The 17,404-nt window shown below is 36.6% G+C and overlaps 3 protein-coding genes and 1 non-coding gene across 4 annotated transcripts; 2 read left to right on the forward strand and 2 right to left on the reverse strand.

The window, feature by feature from the left end:
- Positions 1-619: 619 nt before the first annotated feature.
- Positions 620-2,141, reverse strand: LOC104085484 (auxin-induced in root cultures protein 12-like). Its single transcript, XM_033653228.2, has 2 exons — positions 1,634-2,141; positions 620-1,043 (listed from the first exon to the last, which is right to left on the reverse strand). Exons 1-2 carry the CDS (start codon positions 1,829-1,831, stop codon positions 768-770), a joined length of 474 nt encoding a protein of 157 aa, XP_033509119.1. The 5' UTR covers positions 1,832-2,141; the 3' UTR covers positions 620-767.
- A 2,919-nt stretch (positions 2,142-5,060) lies between these two features.
- LOC104085483 (E3 ubiquitin-protein ligase CHIP-like) lies at positions 5,061-11,065 on the forward strand. The gene is made up of 8 exons (XM_009589529.4): positions 5,061-5,448; positions 5,546-5,613; positions 5,701-5,764; positions 6,371-6,442; positions 9,924-10,057; positions 10,167-10,320; positions 10,408-10,518; positions 10,604-11,065. The coding sequence occupies exons 1-8, from the start codon at positions 5,344-5,346 to the stop codon at positions 10,727-10,729; spliced, it is 834 nt and encodes a 277-aa protein (XP_009587824.1). The 5' UTR covers positions 5,061-5,343; the 3' UTR covers positions 10,730-11,065.
- A 2,986-nt stretch (positions 11,066-14,051) lies between these two features.
- LOC117276194 (small nucleolar RNA R71) lies at positions 14,052-14,156 on the reverse strand. The gene has a single exon (XR_004506436.1). It is a non-coding gene; the product is annotated as a small nucleolar RNA R71 (small nucleolar RNA).
- Positions 14,157-14,321: 165 nt separating this feature from the next.
- Positions 14,322-15,862, forward strand: LOC104093863 (uncharacterized). The gene is made up of 2 exons (XM_070179611.1): positions 14,322-14,643; positions 14,982-15,862. Exons 1-2 carry the CDS (start codon positions 14,322-14,324, stop codon positions 15,860-15,862), a joined length of 1,203 nt encoding a protein of 400 aa, XP_070035712.1.
- Positions 15,863-17,404: the final 1,542 nt, after the last annotated feature.

Genomic DNA, 17,404 nt, shown 5'->3' on the forward strand with positions numbered 1-17,404 from the left:
GATAATTGCATAAGCAAACCATTTTTAGTATAGAAATTTGAGTTAGTGAATATAACAATGAGTAAGAAAAGATAAAAGAGGGAATACTGAAAATCCAATCCCCTTCTCCTCGTTCTTGTGCTTTGCATTTTGTTTTTTTAATAAATATTTTTATTTTATGTTTTTTATATATTGACACCTTAGACATCAATTAATGAATTTGAATTTTAAATAAATCTTTTACATGCGTAAGAAAAAAAGAAGAAGAATAAAATTCATAACGAACGAACCAACGTGACATTTCGTCTAGTGAATCACTTCAAATTAGAACATTAGCTAATTGATCCTCCTCCGATAACACAAGAATCGTGTTATTACCAACAACAATAAACCCAAAGTATTCCCATAGTGTTGGATTTGGAGAGGGTATTGTGTACGCAGATTTTACCCATACCTTATGAATGTAAATAGGTTGTTTTGGGAAGACCCTCGACTCAAAAAATGAATTTCTTAATAGTTTTGAAAAGAAAAGTAGTAGTGAAGAAGCCATGTTGAGACTAATGAAAACAAGAATAGCAACAACAACATTAAAATAACAAAGCAATAAGCCACAGAAGCAAGGGTAACAACAACCGACATGTAGTAATAAAAATCGAGGCATAGATAATATGAGAATGATATGATGGAAAGGATACGGTGTCCGAAACTCGACTACTACTAACCTTTTACCCTAATTTCCAGAATCATGTTATTGCATTGACAAATCAGAAAATTTAGTCAATCTAAGGTTACAATAACCAAACTCCAAGAAACAACAAGAAAACATAGAAACTAAAATCACTCTCACAAATTTTTGAAGATCCACTAGTTTCTTTTTTATTCTGTCCACCAATATTATTAGCAGGGGCAGGAGCATGAGTAGGGGCAATGGCATTCTTTTTTCTATCACCAGAAGAAGTAGCCAAATCCAAAATGCCTTTAGAATTCAAATTGTCTGCATCAAACTTATGTACCACTGGTATGCCATCTTTCACTACTGGCCCAATTTGCCAGACCTGGTTTACCTGTTAGGATCAAAATAATCCGGTGTCATATAAAAATAACAAATCTTAAATGACAGTAAATCAGTAAATAAAAAGAACATATACCAAAGTGGACACCAAAAAAATATTGAAGTTGGTTTTGAATAATTGATCTAATTCTATGGTCGAAAATCAAGATGAATAATCCACAATATAAAAATGTTTGAAGTAATAACCTTACTCTCAAAATAGTTCACTAAAGTGTCATGCTAACATTTGTGTCTCAACAATTTTCTCCCTAAATAAAACTCTCTAAAAAGTTAAAACATTATTGATGTTATCGAGTGAAACGAAAAAGTCTTAATACAAAATATTTTGGCAAAAAATACAAAAATGGTCAGTCGGACGAAACTAATTGCATTCGCTAGCTAAAACGTGTATAATATATATATATACATATATATTGTTGCCTATTATTTTTAAAGCGACTAAAAATATATATTTCTCAAATATTTTCCTCGTATAAAAAGGATGGAAACACAAGTATGAAAGATTTATACTTTTTTTAAAAAAAATCCATTATGGAAAATGCATTGTCGATTCCAAAAAAAAATCAAATATGTTAACATTACCGAAGTCAAGTTTGCCGGTAGTACCAAAGTGGCCAAGATTTTCATAACCCCATTAGAGGACTCAGCTTTAGAATCCAAAACAGTAAACAGAAGTTTGTTAGACTCTACAATGGTTTTATAGGAAGTAAGATTGTAAGTTTTAACAACAATTGAGCCATTGGATTCTTTAAATGCAATAAGGGAATGGGTTCCAATCATTGAGGGGGTGGTGGGGTTAATACCCCAAGCAATCCAACCATTGTTAGATGGCAAAGGAGCAATAAAAGCAATTGAAAGTGTAGAATTTTTGGAATTATAAGTCCAGTGAAGAGAAGATTTGAGAAAAGTGAGATCAGTGCAATTGGCAAAGTGGGTGTTATTAGAAAAGATTTGCGACGAGCATTTGAGTGATATTACAGGGGAGAAATTTAGAAGAAATGAGATAAAGAAGAAGAATAGGAAATGGAGAAGAGGCCATTTTCTTTGTAGTGGTAAATTGAGGTGGTGGTTAGTTGTGACAATGGTGAATTTTGGGTTTATATAGGGAAGAGAATCGTTTAATTTATTTATTGTGATAATGTCAAGATTTGCTATTAGCACAACTTGTAATAATAGGTTTAAGTTATAGCGTGACACGATCCAAAATTTAACTAGTCGTGATGACACCTAACCCAACCCGTTAGATAAGTCAATTACCAACTATCTGATTCCAATGAAATTAACGAGATAATTAATTAAAAGAAAATATCTAAAACCAATACTTTTTCCCAAGAACTGGTAGTATAAATCATGAGCTTCTAAGAATAGAGTTACTTACCTCGAACAAGCCGAATCCAATGTCGAGCAAGCTAAACAATGCTTCCATAAATTTCATTATGCGCGTAACAACTTCCGAACGGCTCGAATCTAGTCACAATTAATTTGATTCAGTCAACCTAAATTATAAGAATTTATTCCATATCAAAATACTAATTTTTTCACAAAATCCGAAATTACACTCAAAAATCGCCCGTGGGACCTACGTCTCGGAACCCGATAAAAGTTACAAAATATGAACGCCCATCCAACCACGAGTCCAACCATACAAATTTTACCAAATTACGACATCAACTCGACCCTCAAATCTTCAATTAAAATGTATGAAGATTTCTACCATTTTTAACCCAAAAAGTCTGAGCCTTTGTACTAATTGATCTATCTCGACACCACAAAATCTTAATTTCCTTAGCAAAAATTCTCCGGGTCATTACACATACGTCAATATCTGGTCAACCTTTTCAACTTAAGTTTTAAACCTTGGAACTAAGTGTTCCAATTCATTCCAAAATCTCACCGAACCCGAATCAATTACCCCGGCAAATCACACAACAAATGTAAAGCCCAAATTGAGTAGTAAAGGGGAAAACAGGGCTGTGATACTCAAAACGATCGGTCGGGTCGTTACACTATGTTTATCATATTATCAAATAATGCTAAATGGAAATATTATTTGTAATTATCTAATTTATGATTTGATTGTATAAATATTTTTAAGTGAGTAGATATTATATGAAAAGGGAATTGTTTGACTTATACTCCCTCAATTTTCCGTTAAAAAAAGAATGAATTTTTATATTTTGAAACAATTTACCATAGCCACACAAAATATATATGTGCCTTATTTTATACCATAAACTTTAAAAGTTTTTTTATACTCCGTATTCAGTCAAATAGGTTCACATAAATTAAAACGAATGGAGTATATAAATTTGTGGCTTGAATTGTTGTTACTTAAATCAAAGGGAAAGTGATAAAAAGAAGTCTTTTAGGTCAAAAATTAGCTTAGTTTTTTTTGCCTACAAAATATCAAATATCATGTTCTATAAAGTTAAAAAATTGATAAAATATATTAAAAGAAAAAAAGTCACAAAAAATATATCATCGAACTTGTTTTAGACCCCACTTGATTACCGTGCTATGCTTTTATTACCATTTTAAGCAGGTTCATTCCTTTTAATATTTTAAATTGTTTTAGCGAATTTGCATAGGAAGGTCACGTCCTTTTTATGCAACTTACTGAATTAAAAAACAAAAAAGGCCCGTTGGTGCATAAAGCATTCCTAATTCATATTGGGTCCAGGAAAGGTCGCACTTCAATAAGTATGATATAGACATGTACAATGGCGAATGTAGCCTTATACCAATGGGTTCAATTGAACCTATAATTTTCGACGTGGAGCACAAATTTATGTGCAAAAATTCACTAAAAGCGTAACAAATTATAAATATGAACCTATATTCAAATGATATAACGAGTTCAATACTAAGAACTTTTAAGGTTAAAATCATAAAGTTTATATACTGGATTCCCTTCTAGCTTACCTTAACATTAATGACTATTTTTATGGCTTGAACTCGTGAGCTATAGGTCAGACGGAAATAACTTTACCTCCGAGTAGGGGTGTGAATGGATATTTAAAAAGCGACTAAACCGACCAAACCGTACCATAACGAACCGATTTTTAGGTTTCTCTTAATAAAACCGTAGGTTTTTATATAAATCTATAACCGTACCGTTAATTAGGGTATGTTTTTTATTTTATGAAAAAAAACCGAAAAAATACCGAACCGTACTGAATAAATTTATAATGTGAAAAATATACTTATATATTAAGTTTATAAATAATAAAGCATTAATCTTTTTCTTGGGCATATGAAACAGTTACAAGCCAACAAGTAATTAAACTCAAAATCCTAATTCCCAAACCTATTATGCTACTCCTATTGAAACTAAATTATTTCTATCATATTCGCTAGCAAGACACAAGGTATTATAGCGATTATAAATAGCAAACTACAATGTATTGAATATGTTTCCTTTCGTATAATTTAGATTTTATCTTTTAAAATATTTAATTTTCTATATACTTTCTTATTGAATCTCAATTTGGTCAATATCTTTTCACTTGTGTGATTTATATTTTTTCTGTATTTGTTTAGTTTTTTTTACGCTGATATAGAATAGTTGATGGATCTATACTGTGGTCATCTTTCATATTTTTTTAATTCATCACCTTTTAAACTGTAAAAATATCTAGAAAATTTTGCTAAATCTTATAAAAGTACATATGTTATTGCATTCGAATTTTTACATGACATTTAAAAAAAATATTGAAAAATTACCGAAGCGTACCGATACCAAAGAGAAATCGACATGATTAAGACGAATTCGAAAAGTTTAATTTTGATTATATATAATAAAATAACCGAATAATTAGTATAAGACAAATTTTATAAAATAAACAAACGAGCCAAACCATTGACACCAATACCTCCGAGGCTCCAAAATATAAAAAGACTGTTCTCTTAATTGACTAATAGAAAGCTGGTTAGCCTGCCCAATCATGTTGAATTGTGACCATTTGGCGCACCATCATATATGTGACGCAATCGCTGCTTTCTCCTTTCTGCGCATTTGGCATCCGATGCTCTTGAAATTTCGCGACGACTCTTCTCCCTCTTGCCGCTCAATTTCCTCCAAATTTTCAATTTCAATTTAATTTTCCAGCCCTTCATCTTTTTCTCTACTCCACCCCAAAAAATTCCTGTTTCACATCTTCTGTATATACTTGTATCTATAGCCGGTATATAATTTGGACGGAGAAATAGGGGTGGGGGGTGGGGGTGGGGTTATAGAGATTGAAGGAAGTCGAGGTGATTTTAAGATCGCAGAAAAAAGGAAAAGGAGAAAAATGTCACCGATCGTGGGTTCAAAGCAAGCGGAGCAACTGAAGCAAGATGGCAACAGTTACTTTCAAAAGAATCGATTTGGGGCTGCTATTGATGCTTATACAGAGGTCTTTTTTACTGTTAGGTTAAATGAAAATATTCCTCTTTATTTCATTTCCTTACTCTTCTAACATATCTGATGCTACTGAATGTTTTATTTTCTAGGCTATTACATTGTGCCCTAATGTTCCCATTTATTGGACTAATCGTGCCCTGTGCCATCGGAAGAGGAAGTACGTTTCTACCAATTTTCTTTTTGGGGGCATTTTAGTGATGTCTTTGTATATGTTTATTTTATTATTGTCGTTGTTGGTATGTAGTGACTGGCAAAGAGTGGAGGAGGATTGCAGAAAGGCTATTCAGCTCGATCACAATTCTGTAAAGGTGCCAACTTTGTACTCTACATTTAAGCATAATTTTACGTTTTTTCCAATGTGGGGAATTCATATAACTATATATATGTTCTATCAATGTTGATATTTTATTATTTCCTTTGTTCTTTGGATGGACTAGGCGTGTTTCTCGGTGTTTAACTAAATCTAGCCTTTTCTTCTCATGGATATTAATAATATTTATGGTCATAACGATTAAGTATGAATGAAGTGAAATCTTTATTGTTCTACCGGAGAAGTCGTATGCTGAGACAGCAGTTACCTTAATAGGATAACTGTGGAAACAACTCAAATATGGTATTCTTGTAATCTTGCTGTTCGCATAGAATAATGCATAGATACTCTGGAGGTATTAATGATGTAAATTCTGGAGATTGTTAATTTGGTACTGTTTCAAAGGTTTTTGCAACGTCAAAGTTTTAGAAGGATAATTTAACTTATTAGAGCATCCACATAATCACAGATAGAACTGAGCTGAATAATTTTAGAAAACCTCTGTTTCTTATCTGCTGAATTTATTGTCTTTCTAAGTTGGTGTAGCTAGAAATTCTTCGTTCCCTACAGATAATAACCTAAAGAGTGAATTCTGGGAGTACAGGCCCATTATTACCTTGGTCTTGCATTGCTACAAAAGGAACAGTATGCTGAAGGTGTCAGGGAATTGGAAAAGGTAAGCCATTGTCTCTTACACATGTTTAAATATTTGTCTGGCAAGTGGCAACTGTCCATACATCAAATTGGTACTTAACACTTTGGTAGCCGTGGCACTCTGTGGTGCCTAATCTGTATCCAAAATGAAAATGATAATGTGACCAAGTAGGTCTTTTTTTCCTTATATAATTCTTAATTTTGCTTTTATAATTTCCTCTTTCGTGCTCATACAGTCATACTAGTCTAATCCAAATGCAACTCTTTTAGTAATGGTGTAGTGCGGCTGCTATTGTCATTGCTCATTTCTTGGTATTTTTAACATATGAAGTTAGCAGGCCTGATTGTCAGAAAACAAGTTTCTGAACCTTTTTATCATTTCGTTTGCTTATTTTCTGAGTCTGCATTTTCCATAAAGATGCCTTAGGTTCAAACATTAACTAAACTTGATCTTATTTTAACTAAACTTGATCTAATTTCACCCTTATGCTTTTAGCTAAGTGATCATGTAGAATAACCTATGTTGCTCGGACTCTCCGAAAATGTTGCCGGGTGCGTGTTGTATCCTCCAAAAGTAATGCATTTTTGGAAGACCCGCCACGGGCAGGGGCGGACCCACATGGGGTCAAGAGGGTTCATATGAACAAGGACAACGTCCAGCCCAATGGCAAAGCGAGTTCAATTCTTTTAGGTTGTCCTGAGTTCGAAGCCAACCAGCCCCATAATGGGCACTCTCTTTTCCTATATGCATACAACAGTCATTTTTTTCTTCCTATAAACATCACGTTTTTTGTTTCCCTATATCCTATACACAACACAGCTTTTTTCTTTCCTATGTTCGTACGACATGGGAGAGCTTTTATTTATCATTTTTAGACTAGGAAATATTTTTTATATATATACAATTTAGGGAAAGAAAACTACATGTTTTAATTTTTTTCTTAATAGAATCTAAAATCTGAAATTATAAATTATATATTTGCTTTTTTGCATTTTGAACCCGCTTGATAAAAATTCTGGGTCCGCCACTAGCTACGGGTGCGGCAGCATTTTGTAGTCCGCACAACACTCCAGTGTGTTGTTGATAGCTTGCTTGTGAAGAACATCTTGGCCTTAACCATGTATTCTTCGTCTTTGCTCTTCCAATATAATTTCTTTTTTAACCAAAGAAGAAGCTTACTGTAAATCTCAGGGATAAGTGCCGAAAACGTTTATTGGATAGCAACCCTAGCATCCTCATATGTGTTAGGATCATCATGGTGGTGAACTATTCTAAAAGTTGCTCTTTGAAGTTTTCGAAAAATAGCTATCAGACGAGGTGCACAGATAAATGAAAAGCTAATTATGCTAGAATAATAGGCTTTATGTTTTTCTTTTGTTTTGATAACGGTGTTGTGCCCATCTCAACTATTCCATCGGATACTTACTACCTCCACAGCACAGGCATCGAGTAACTTCACCCACCAAAGTTTAGGTAGATTAACAACAAATCACCTTCTTTTTCTCTCCTCCATTTGTGTTTTTTTTTAACTATGATATTTCTCTGGGACTTGAGTTCGCTTTCACTGCATTTGTTGTTCACATATTATGGAACCCATTGACAAAGGAACTATTTTAGTCCAATAGATGAGAAGTGAGCTTGATGGAAAAATGGTCGACTTGGTTCGCATTTCTTTGTTAAGGGTGAGATCACCACAACTTAAAATAGTGTTGATATTAAGGATGTTATTTATGTTCCTAGTCAATGACAAGTGAAGCTAGTGAATTTTTTCATATTACCTACTCATAATGAATAAATTCCTCAAGAAACATTATCAGATAATTATTTTTACATTGTTTTAGCAAACCTATATGCTCATTGTTGGTTGCTCTTACTAGTAGTAACTGAAAAGAATAGTTCAGTCTGGGGCAGGCTGGCCTTAGGTTCGAACCCTACCACCTTTCTTGTGGATCATCCTGTGGTTACCGGATGATGGGAATATCAAAGTAGAAATTTGGAAATGAGCTCAAAATGTCAATATATGAATTGTTTCATTAATCGTTATTTACGGTCTTTTCGTTGCATTCACACAATACCCGGAGAAATAACAAGAAGATTTCGGGTGTGTTTGGTATGAGGAAAAATTTTTCCGGAAAATATTTTCTAATTTTTCCATGTTTGGTTGGCTTAAATATTTTAGAAAATATTTTCCTCATAAACCATTTTCCTCCCTATCAAAAGAAGTGAAAACATTTTCCAAAATTCTTTTTCAACCTTCTCCACCCTATTTACCATCCCCACCAACCCACCCCAACTCCCCACTCTCCTACCCACCCACTCCAACCTTGCCCACCACCCACCCTAAATAGAACTATTATTAAGAGTACTTTCTTTTCATGTTGTAGATAGAGTATTTTTTATTATTTCAACAAAATGAATATATTCTTTTCATGATGTAGTAAAGTATTTTCTTTCATTTCAACAAAACGAGTACTTTATTTTTCTGATGTAGAAAAAGTATTTTCTTTCATTTCAACAAACTGAGTATTTTCTTTTCATGATATAGAAAAAGTATTTTCTTTCATTCAACAAAATAAATAATTTCTTTTCATGTTGTAGAAAGGATACTTTCTTTCTCAACAAAATAAAGTATTTTTTTTTTAGTTATCGAGCTCAAATTGTTGAAGAAAATGGGGGGGGGAAGGAGTACAGGAAACATGGGAATTTTGGGGAAGGTGGGTTGAGGAGAGTATCATAAAAAAATATTTTCCTAAAAATATTTTATACTCTCTAATCAAACACTAGAAAATATTTTTCGGAATTTATTTTTCACTCACCAACCAAACAAGGGAAAATAAACATTTTCCATGGAAAACATTTTCCCTTATACCAAACACCCTTCAAGACTAACACTATGCTATAGGGATTTTTTGAGTTCAATCCACCAAACGCAAACCAAACTTCGACTTGAAGATTTCCTCATCGGTTGTAGTGTTCCTAGGAACAACCTAAACCTGTGAAACAACTGAACTCCTGCAAAGTAATGCTTCCGCCTTCCAGGCTTGGGGTTCGCCTTTGACTTCAATAATCAAACACTTCTCTACTTGAAGCTCAAGTTACAAGAATGTATGTTAGAGCAACCTGTTAATTAATATACTACCATCAGTGTGTTGACTTCAAATCTTGGCACAAGAAACCCAACCGTAATTCATGAACTATTCATGGCCACTGCTGTGCTGGCAAAATGATATCTTAATCTTTGTTCTTAAGATGTCAGGCGACGTGATATATTTTGCAAAAGAGTTTGGGATGAATCTTTCCTTTTTGTCTTGTAAGTACATACAAGTTCTGCAACTAAGTCTCGGATAAATCTATCAAAGCTCATTTGTTCTTATGATGAGCATAACTGAAACTATGATTTTAGCGAAGTTTATTTTGCTGAATTATGATGGTTGAAAGGATGATTTTAGGGAAGTTTGCTTTACTGAATTATGATACAGCTCTTTCTTATGTATCCTGTTAGGCATTAGACCTTGGAAGAGGTGCAAATCCAGGAAGTTACATGGTTGAAGAGATCTGGGAAGAGCTTGCAAAAGCAAAATACTTGGAGTGGGAGCATGAATCTACAAGGCGCTCCTGGGAACTTCAGAACTTGAAGTAATAGCTCTTGCTTATGTCACTTATAAATTTCCGTTACTTTTGTTGTATTTTTATACCAATGTCGTAGGTTGTCTCCCCATTATTTTTATTGTGAAATGTGCCTCAGAGAATCCTGTGAATTAGCTCTCAAGGAGAAACACATGCTCGATAGTTCTCAGATGGAAGGGCTTGTAGATGAAAACTCAATGTCTCTTTTGAAGCAATTGGAAGCTGTGGACGAAGTTTTCATGAAAGCTGCAGAAGATGATACTCCAACTGAGGTGAGCATTCAAGCATTATCATCTTAGTGATTACTCCCTTTTGTAAGCAAGTGTGTTGTGTTATCCTTTGACACTGAGTATTCCCAGGTTCCTGATCACTTGTGTTGTAAAATCACTCTTGATATTTTTCGTGACCCTGTCATCACTCCCAGTGGGGTTACATACGAGCGGGCAGTGATTCTTGACCATTTGCAGAAGGTAAAATTTGTTTCCTCATCACCTTAGGCATCTCAGATTCTCTTCCATTTGTATTATATCGATATTCCTGAGTGTGCCAATTTAGGTGGGAAACTTTGATCCAATCACACGAGAACCACTTTATACGTCCCAGTTGGTGCCAAATCTAGCCATAAAAGAAGCTGTACACGCATTTCTGGATAGGCATGGCTGGGCATACATGATAGATTGAATTTTTCATTGGTATGATCAATATCATCTGATGCATGGCAATGATGGTGCTAGTGAAACCAAGAACAGAGCCAGAGGGTAAGGAGGACACGGCTTTTTGTGGGAGTCATCTGGCTAACAGCTTCCAGTATTATTGAATATTAACATGGTTTCCCATGTTAATCACAGTTGTACAGTGTAGTGCTTTTGTAATGGCTCGTTGGTCTTCATTAATTGTACAGCAAAACATCAAGCCAGCTTTTTGTGAGATGTTACAGTTACACTGTTGATCAAATGAAACAATAGTCTTTTGATATACAATGTCTGTTCCTGTGTGAAGAAATTGACAAGCTTGAACTAGCTTCTGACTTGATTTTCCAATATGTTCTCCATCACACCAATATAGGCACAAAATGAGAGCTTAAAACTGCATTTCCCCCTAGGATACTGTGTTTGTTATTAACTAGACTTCAGCAATTGAGCCCCGTTTCCCTTTTACCTAGCAGTCCTGTATCTCTCATTTCTCTTCACAGATCACAATCCATGCAACATTGAGCAGTCTACTAGCTCATCTACGAAGTATATGTAGATAGATATTAGGGGTGTCAAATTTAGTCTATGAAAACATAATCTGTCCAACCAATTCGGCCAGATTTGGGTGGCAGAGGTATTAATTGCAATCGCGTGGCATCGGTCGCGATCGCGTAGAAGGATTTTAAGGGCCAGTGGTTTGTTCTTCACGAACGCGTTCTAGGAGTCGTTCCCAAAGATGATTTTCCGCGTTTTGGGAGTCGCGATCGCCTAGGTGTGCATGTGGGTGTTCTTTGCGAACGCTTGAGGTACACGTCGCGATTGCAATGTGCATTTTCTGCCTAGGGGTATATTATATCCAGATATTGGGATTTAGCTCATTGTCATCATTTTTGAGTTTTGGACTTCAGGAAGAGGCGATTTTAGAAGGGGATTACGAGTATATATTCATTGGTGGGTCATTTTGCACATACTTATACTATCTACGAATTTAGGATTGAACTTGAAAAGTGATGCATGGTACTTGCGAGTCAAATCTTGAGGTGAATATGTTACACTCTTGTGCTTAGTCTATTTTAAAATTTCTTGGTGTGATGAGTTAGAAGAATTGTTTAAAAAGGTCGTGTTTATATAAAGTGTAGTTTGATTGCTCAAGGACGAGCAATGTTTAAGTGTGGGGCAGTGATGTTTGGCTATAATTTCATATTTTTAGTGCATTACTTATCTTACATTTTGAGGCTTTAATGCTAAACTATACTATATTTGTGCTTAATTGAGTTTATTTTATGTGTATGTACGTTGAAGACGAAATTAGGAGCAAAGTAGAGATTTTATGTGTATTTTATACACTACAAGAAAGGAGCTATGATTATTTGATTATTGAATATACAAGGAATAAAGTTTAATATTACAAAGGAAATCAAAACAAAGAAAGGAGAACAACTAAAAATGAACCAAAAGCAAGAAACGAGAATGAGAAAAGAGTTTGAAAAGTTAGGCAGCAAAAATTGAATTGAAGCTAAGCAGTTGGGCGACACGAGAATATTTGCTCGCTATAGAGCATGCGACACGAGGATTAAAGCTCGCTATGGAGCTGGCGACGGGCAGGCTAAAGCGAGAAGGAGCTCGCGTCAGAGGTTGCGGCGCACAGTGTGTAGCGAGGTGAAGCTCGCGTTTTGCCTCGCGAGGCGAGGCCCGTGGCGAGCGTGTTCCGGATTTTTAAAGCCTACTTTGTCTCCTATTTGGTTTTGGACTTGGTTATTTCGTCTAGGTCTCTTCCCTACACATATAAATAGTTATAAAACACCATTTTTCAGGAGTTTGGTGACCGGAGGCAAGAACATCACGTGGACAACTTTTGGAGGAGAAAATCATAGAGTTCTTCATCCCTTTATCTTTTCCTTGTAATTTATTTATGCAAAATACTTGGAAGTTTGTTACTACGAACATGAGTGGCTAAAACCCATAATTCTGGGGTTGTGATTTAGCCATGCATATTGTTGTTTTACGTTGACTTAACCTTGATTACAATTTACTAATATATGGTTGTTTCTTCAATTCTGTGATTAATTGCTTAATTGTTTGGCCAACAGTTAGGTTCTATTTATTATCTATTCTATGCTTGGGAAAGCCATGTTTAGATTAGAAAAGAATTGAAGAGAGCATGATCTTAACTCTTTGGGGGGGGGGGGGAGGGGAGGGGGAATTTATGGTTAGGATAGGAATATACCTAGTTACCGTGCTTAATTAAATATCGTAATCTTAATGCGTTCTTGATAGATTGATTTCATAGGAATATAGGCGTTAATCTATTTTGAATAGGCGAGTAGTACTTTGGGAGAAGGCTATGAGAGCAATTGTTCGATTAATTAGTAATCATGAGTGAATTGTATGAAAGGGAGAGTTAACTAGAATACAATAGGATTGGTGAATCGATCACAACCCTGGAATATTTGTCTCTACTAAATACACCACAATTATTTTGCTATTTGATAATTTAGTTACTCCTTCGAATTATAGTTTAGTATAATCACATTCTTGAACTCGATTTTGGCTTGACTGAATAATAATCTTGGTGATTTTAGTGGGTAGTTGATACAAGTCTCTGTGGGTTCAACACTCCACATATCATTTTATTACTTGTACGACCACGTATACTTGCGTGTGCGTTTGGGAGTAACAAGTTTTTGGAGCCGTTGCCGGGGACTTGAATATCGACTACTTTCTAGTTTTTGCTTTAATTGTTTATTTCGTCAACTCTAACATTACTTGATTGTTGCTATGATCTCAGGAACTTCGATTGAATGCGCAGGGTCAGAAGCCAGGACAGACTTAAAGGCTTTGACCCCGAACATGAGAGAACATTTCATAGGAGGTTGAGGGAAGCAAGGGATACAAATAATCTTCAGGCACTCGTTCAATTTCCTGTGAACATGGCAGAGGAGCAACACATGGCTGTTCAGGAGGTGGCGATGCCCAGTATTGCTAATGTCACCTCCAGCATTGTGAAGCCCAGAATCACTGGGCACTTTGAGCTGAAACAAAGTATGATTCAGATAATTCATGCGAATGGGCAGTTTATGGGTCTTCCACACGAGGATCCACAACAGCATATCCTGAACTTCTTGGAGATTAGTGATACTTACATCACTAACAGGGTCACTCCAGACTATGTGAGGCTCACACTTTTTCCATTCTCTCTGTTGGGCGAAGCAAAGCGATGTCTGAAGGCAGAACCAGCTAATTCTATTACATCATGGAATGATATGGCAAGGAAATTTCTGGCAAGGTTCTTCCCTTCAGGAAAAACTGCAAAGATCAGAAGTGAGATAGTCACCTTCAAACAGAAAGTAGGGGAGTCTCTATATTCAGCTTGGGAGAGGTTCAAGGGGTTGCTCAGAGATTGTCCTCATCATAATCAGACAAACGAAGTGTTAGCTCACACTTCCATAGAAGGGCTACATCCTGAGACAAAAATTGTGGTAGATGCTGGAACTGGAGGTCAAGTGTTGGAGAAAAGCTTTGACGAGATATATGCATTATTGAATAAATTCTCCAAAAGCAATCTGGAATGGTAAGGAGAAATGGGCAAACACATAGTACAAAAATCTGCAGGGATTCTCGAGTTAGATGTCATCTCGGCATTATCAACGCATATTTCTACACTGACCAACCAAGTCAATCAGATGACCTTGGTTATTAACAAGGAACAAGCTCAACCAGTGCAACAGGTTCAAATGTTTTGTGAAGTATGTGGAGAGGGGCACACGAGCGACTTATGCCCAGTTAATCCAGAGTGTGTCTGCTTTGTGGGTAATGCAAATAGGGGCCAGACAAACCAATATGGGAACACTTACAATCCCAACTGGAGGAACCACCCAAACTTCTCTTGGAGTGGAAACCAAGGTGCTCAAAATCAATACCGACCACAAGCACCTCAACAATAATATAGACCACCCCAGGCCGAACAACATGCAAACTCAACAAGTCACATTGAGGAAATGATGAAGAAATTGATGGCTAACCACAAGCCCAAGCCGCAGTAATGAGAAATTTGGAGCTCCAAATGGGACAGCTGGCTAGTGCCCAAAATACTCGACCAGTTGGAGCTCTTCCAAGTGTCACTGAGGCTAATCCTAAGGCATCTATTAATGCTGTCTCATTGAGGAATAGGAGACAATTAGAAGAAGTCCAATCGAAAAAGAGAAAATAAGTGACCTTTAATGAGAAGCCGGCCACTATAGAGTCAGAATCAGAAAAATCAAAGGAGTCTGAGAAGCCAACTGAAGAGGCGGTGGCTAAGAAACCCCCACCATTAGTTGCGAGGCCACTGCCTCCGTTCCCTCAAAGATTGCAGAAAGTGAAGGATAATGCCGCGTATAAAAAGTTTCTTGATATTTTGAAGCATGTGCAAATAAATATTCCACTGGTAGACATCCTGCAAGAAGTTCCCAAATATGCAAAATACATCAAGGACATAATGCCAAATAAAAAGAGGCTGACTGAATTCGAGACTGTGGCACTCACTGAGGAATGTAGCTCTAGAATCCAAAGCAAGCTATCTCAGAAATTGAAAGATCCAGGTAGTTTCACTATCCAAATCTCGATTGGTAAGCATGCAGTCGGGCGAGCTTTGTGTGATCTTGGAGCGAGCATCAATCTGATGCCGCTATCTGTGTTCAGAAAGTTGGGTCTGGGTGAGCTGCGCCCAACAGCAATAATCTTACAGTTGGCTGACCGCTCCCTTGCTCATCCGGAAGGAGTGATTGAAGATGTGTTAGTTCAAGTGGGTTCTTTCATATTCCCTACTGATTTCATTATCTTGGACTACGAGCCTGATCAGGAAGTCCCATTTATTTTGGGGCATCCATTCTTAGCCACATGCCGAGCTATTATTGATGTATGCGAAAGAAAGATGACGATGAGAGTAGGTGATCAAGTGGAGGTATTTAATGTGTACAAAGCACTCAGATTGCCAGCCCACTATGAAGATCTATCCATGATTTCTGTAGTGGAAAGCAATGCTATGTCATTGGTGCCTTATATGGCCCCCATAGATCCTCTTGAACGAGCTTTGATTAGGAATGAAGAAGACATTGAAGATAAGATGATGGGCAAAATTTAACAAGTACTTGATACATCATGCAATTATGTCCATGGGTTTGGGAAGTTTGAGGAGTTGGGCAGGCCTGTTACTCTGACCCTTCCTAAGCCATCTATTGAGGAAGCTCCAAAGCTAGAATTAAAGCCCTTTCCAGCACATTTGCGCTATGCTTATTTGGGGAGCTCTGAAACATTTCTAGTAATTATCTCGTCCAGCCTGACTAATGTATAAGAAGAAAAATTACTCGGAGTACTTCGCGAGCATAAAAAGGCTATAGGGTGGACAATTACTGACATCAAAGGAATCAGTCCATCGTTTTGCATGCATAAAATTTTTCTGGAAGATGGACACCGCCCCAGTGTTGAGCAGCAGAGGAGATTGAATCCTATCATGAAGAAAGTCGTGAAAAAGGAAGTATTTAAGTGGCTCGATGCAGGTATCATTTTTCCTATCTCTGATAGCAATTGGGTTAGCCCAGTTCAATGTGTGCCTAAAAAGGGAGGGATGACTGTGGTTGAGAATGAAAAAAATGATCTAATTCCTACTCGCACTGTGACAGGGTGGAGAGTTTGCATTGATTACAGAAGGCTCAACAAAGCAACCTGCAAGGACCACTTCCCACTTCCATTCATTGACCAAATATTGGACATATTGGTGGGGCATGATTATTATTGCTTCCTTGATGGTTATTCGGGGTACAACCAGATCGTCATATGCCCAGAGGATCAGGAAAAGACAACTTTTACTTGTCCTTATGGCACTTTCTCCTTCAAGCGAATGCCGTTTGGTCTTTGTAATGCACCAGCTACTTTCCAAAGATGTATGATGGCTATTTTCACCGATATGGTGGAAAAATTTGTGGAAATTTTTATGGATGATTTTTCAGTCTTTGGGTCTTCTTATGATGATTGTTTGAAGAATTTGAGCAAGGTGTTAGCCTGTTGTGAAGAAACAAATCTGGTATTGAATTGGGAAAAGTGCCATTTTATGGTGCAGGAAGGCATCGTGTTGGGTCACAAAGTGTCTAGGAGCGCCATTGAAGTTGATAAGGCGAAGGTGGATGCGATTGAAAAATTACCTCCACCCATTTCTGTGAAGGGTGTCCGGAGTTTCTTGGGACACGCAGGATTCTATCGACGCTTTATTAAAGATTTTTCTAAAATTGCTACTCCCTTGCGCAGGTTGCTTGAAAAAGATGTGACTTTCAATTTTGACGACGCCTGCCTGAAAGCATTCAAAGAGCTCAAAACGAAGCTGGTGGCTGCCCCCATTATTGCCGCACCAGATTGGTCCTTACCATTTGAGCTTATGTGTGATGCAAATGACCATGCTATTGGGGCAATGCTAGGCCAGAGGAAGGACAAAATATTTTATTCCATCTACTATGCGAGTAAGACTCTTGATGACGTGCAACTGAATTACACCACCACTGAAAAAGAGTTGTCAGCTGTGGTGTGGGCCTTTGAGAAATTTCGGGCATACTTGGTGGGAACAAAAGTCATAGTCCATACCGATCATGTATCAATCGGGTATCTATTTACAAAGAAGGAATCTAAGGCTAGA

The sequence above is a fragment of the Nicotiana tomentosiformis genome, chromosome 6 (assembly GCF_000390325.3).
Source record: "Nicotiana tomentosiformis chromosome 6, ASM39032v3, whole genome shotgun sequence".
NCBI classification, from domain to species: domain Eukaryota; kingdom Viridiplantae; phylum Streptophyta; class Magnoliopsida; order Solanales; family Solanaceae; genus Nicotiana; species Nicotiana tomentosiformis.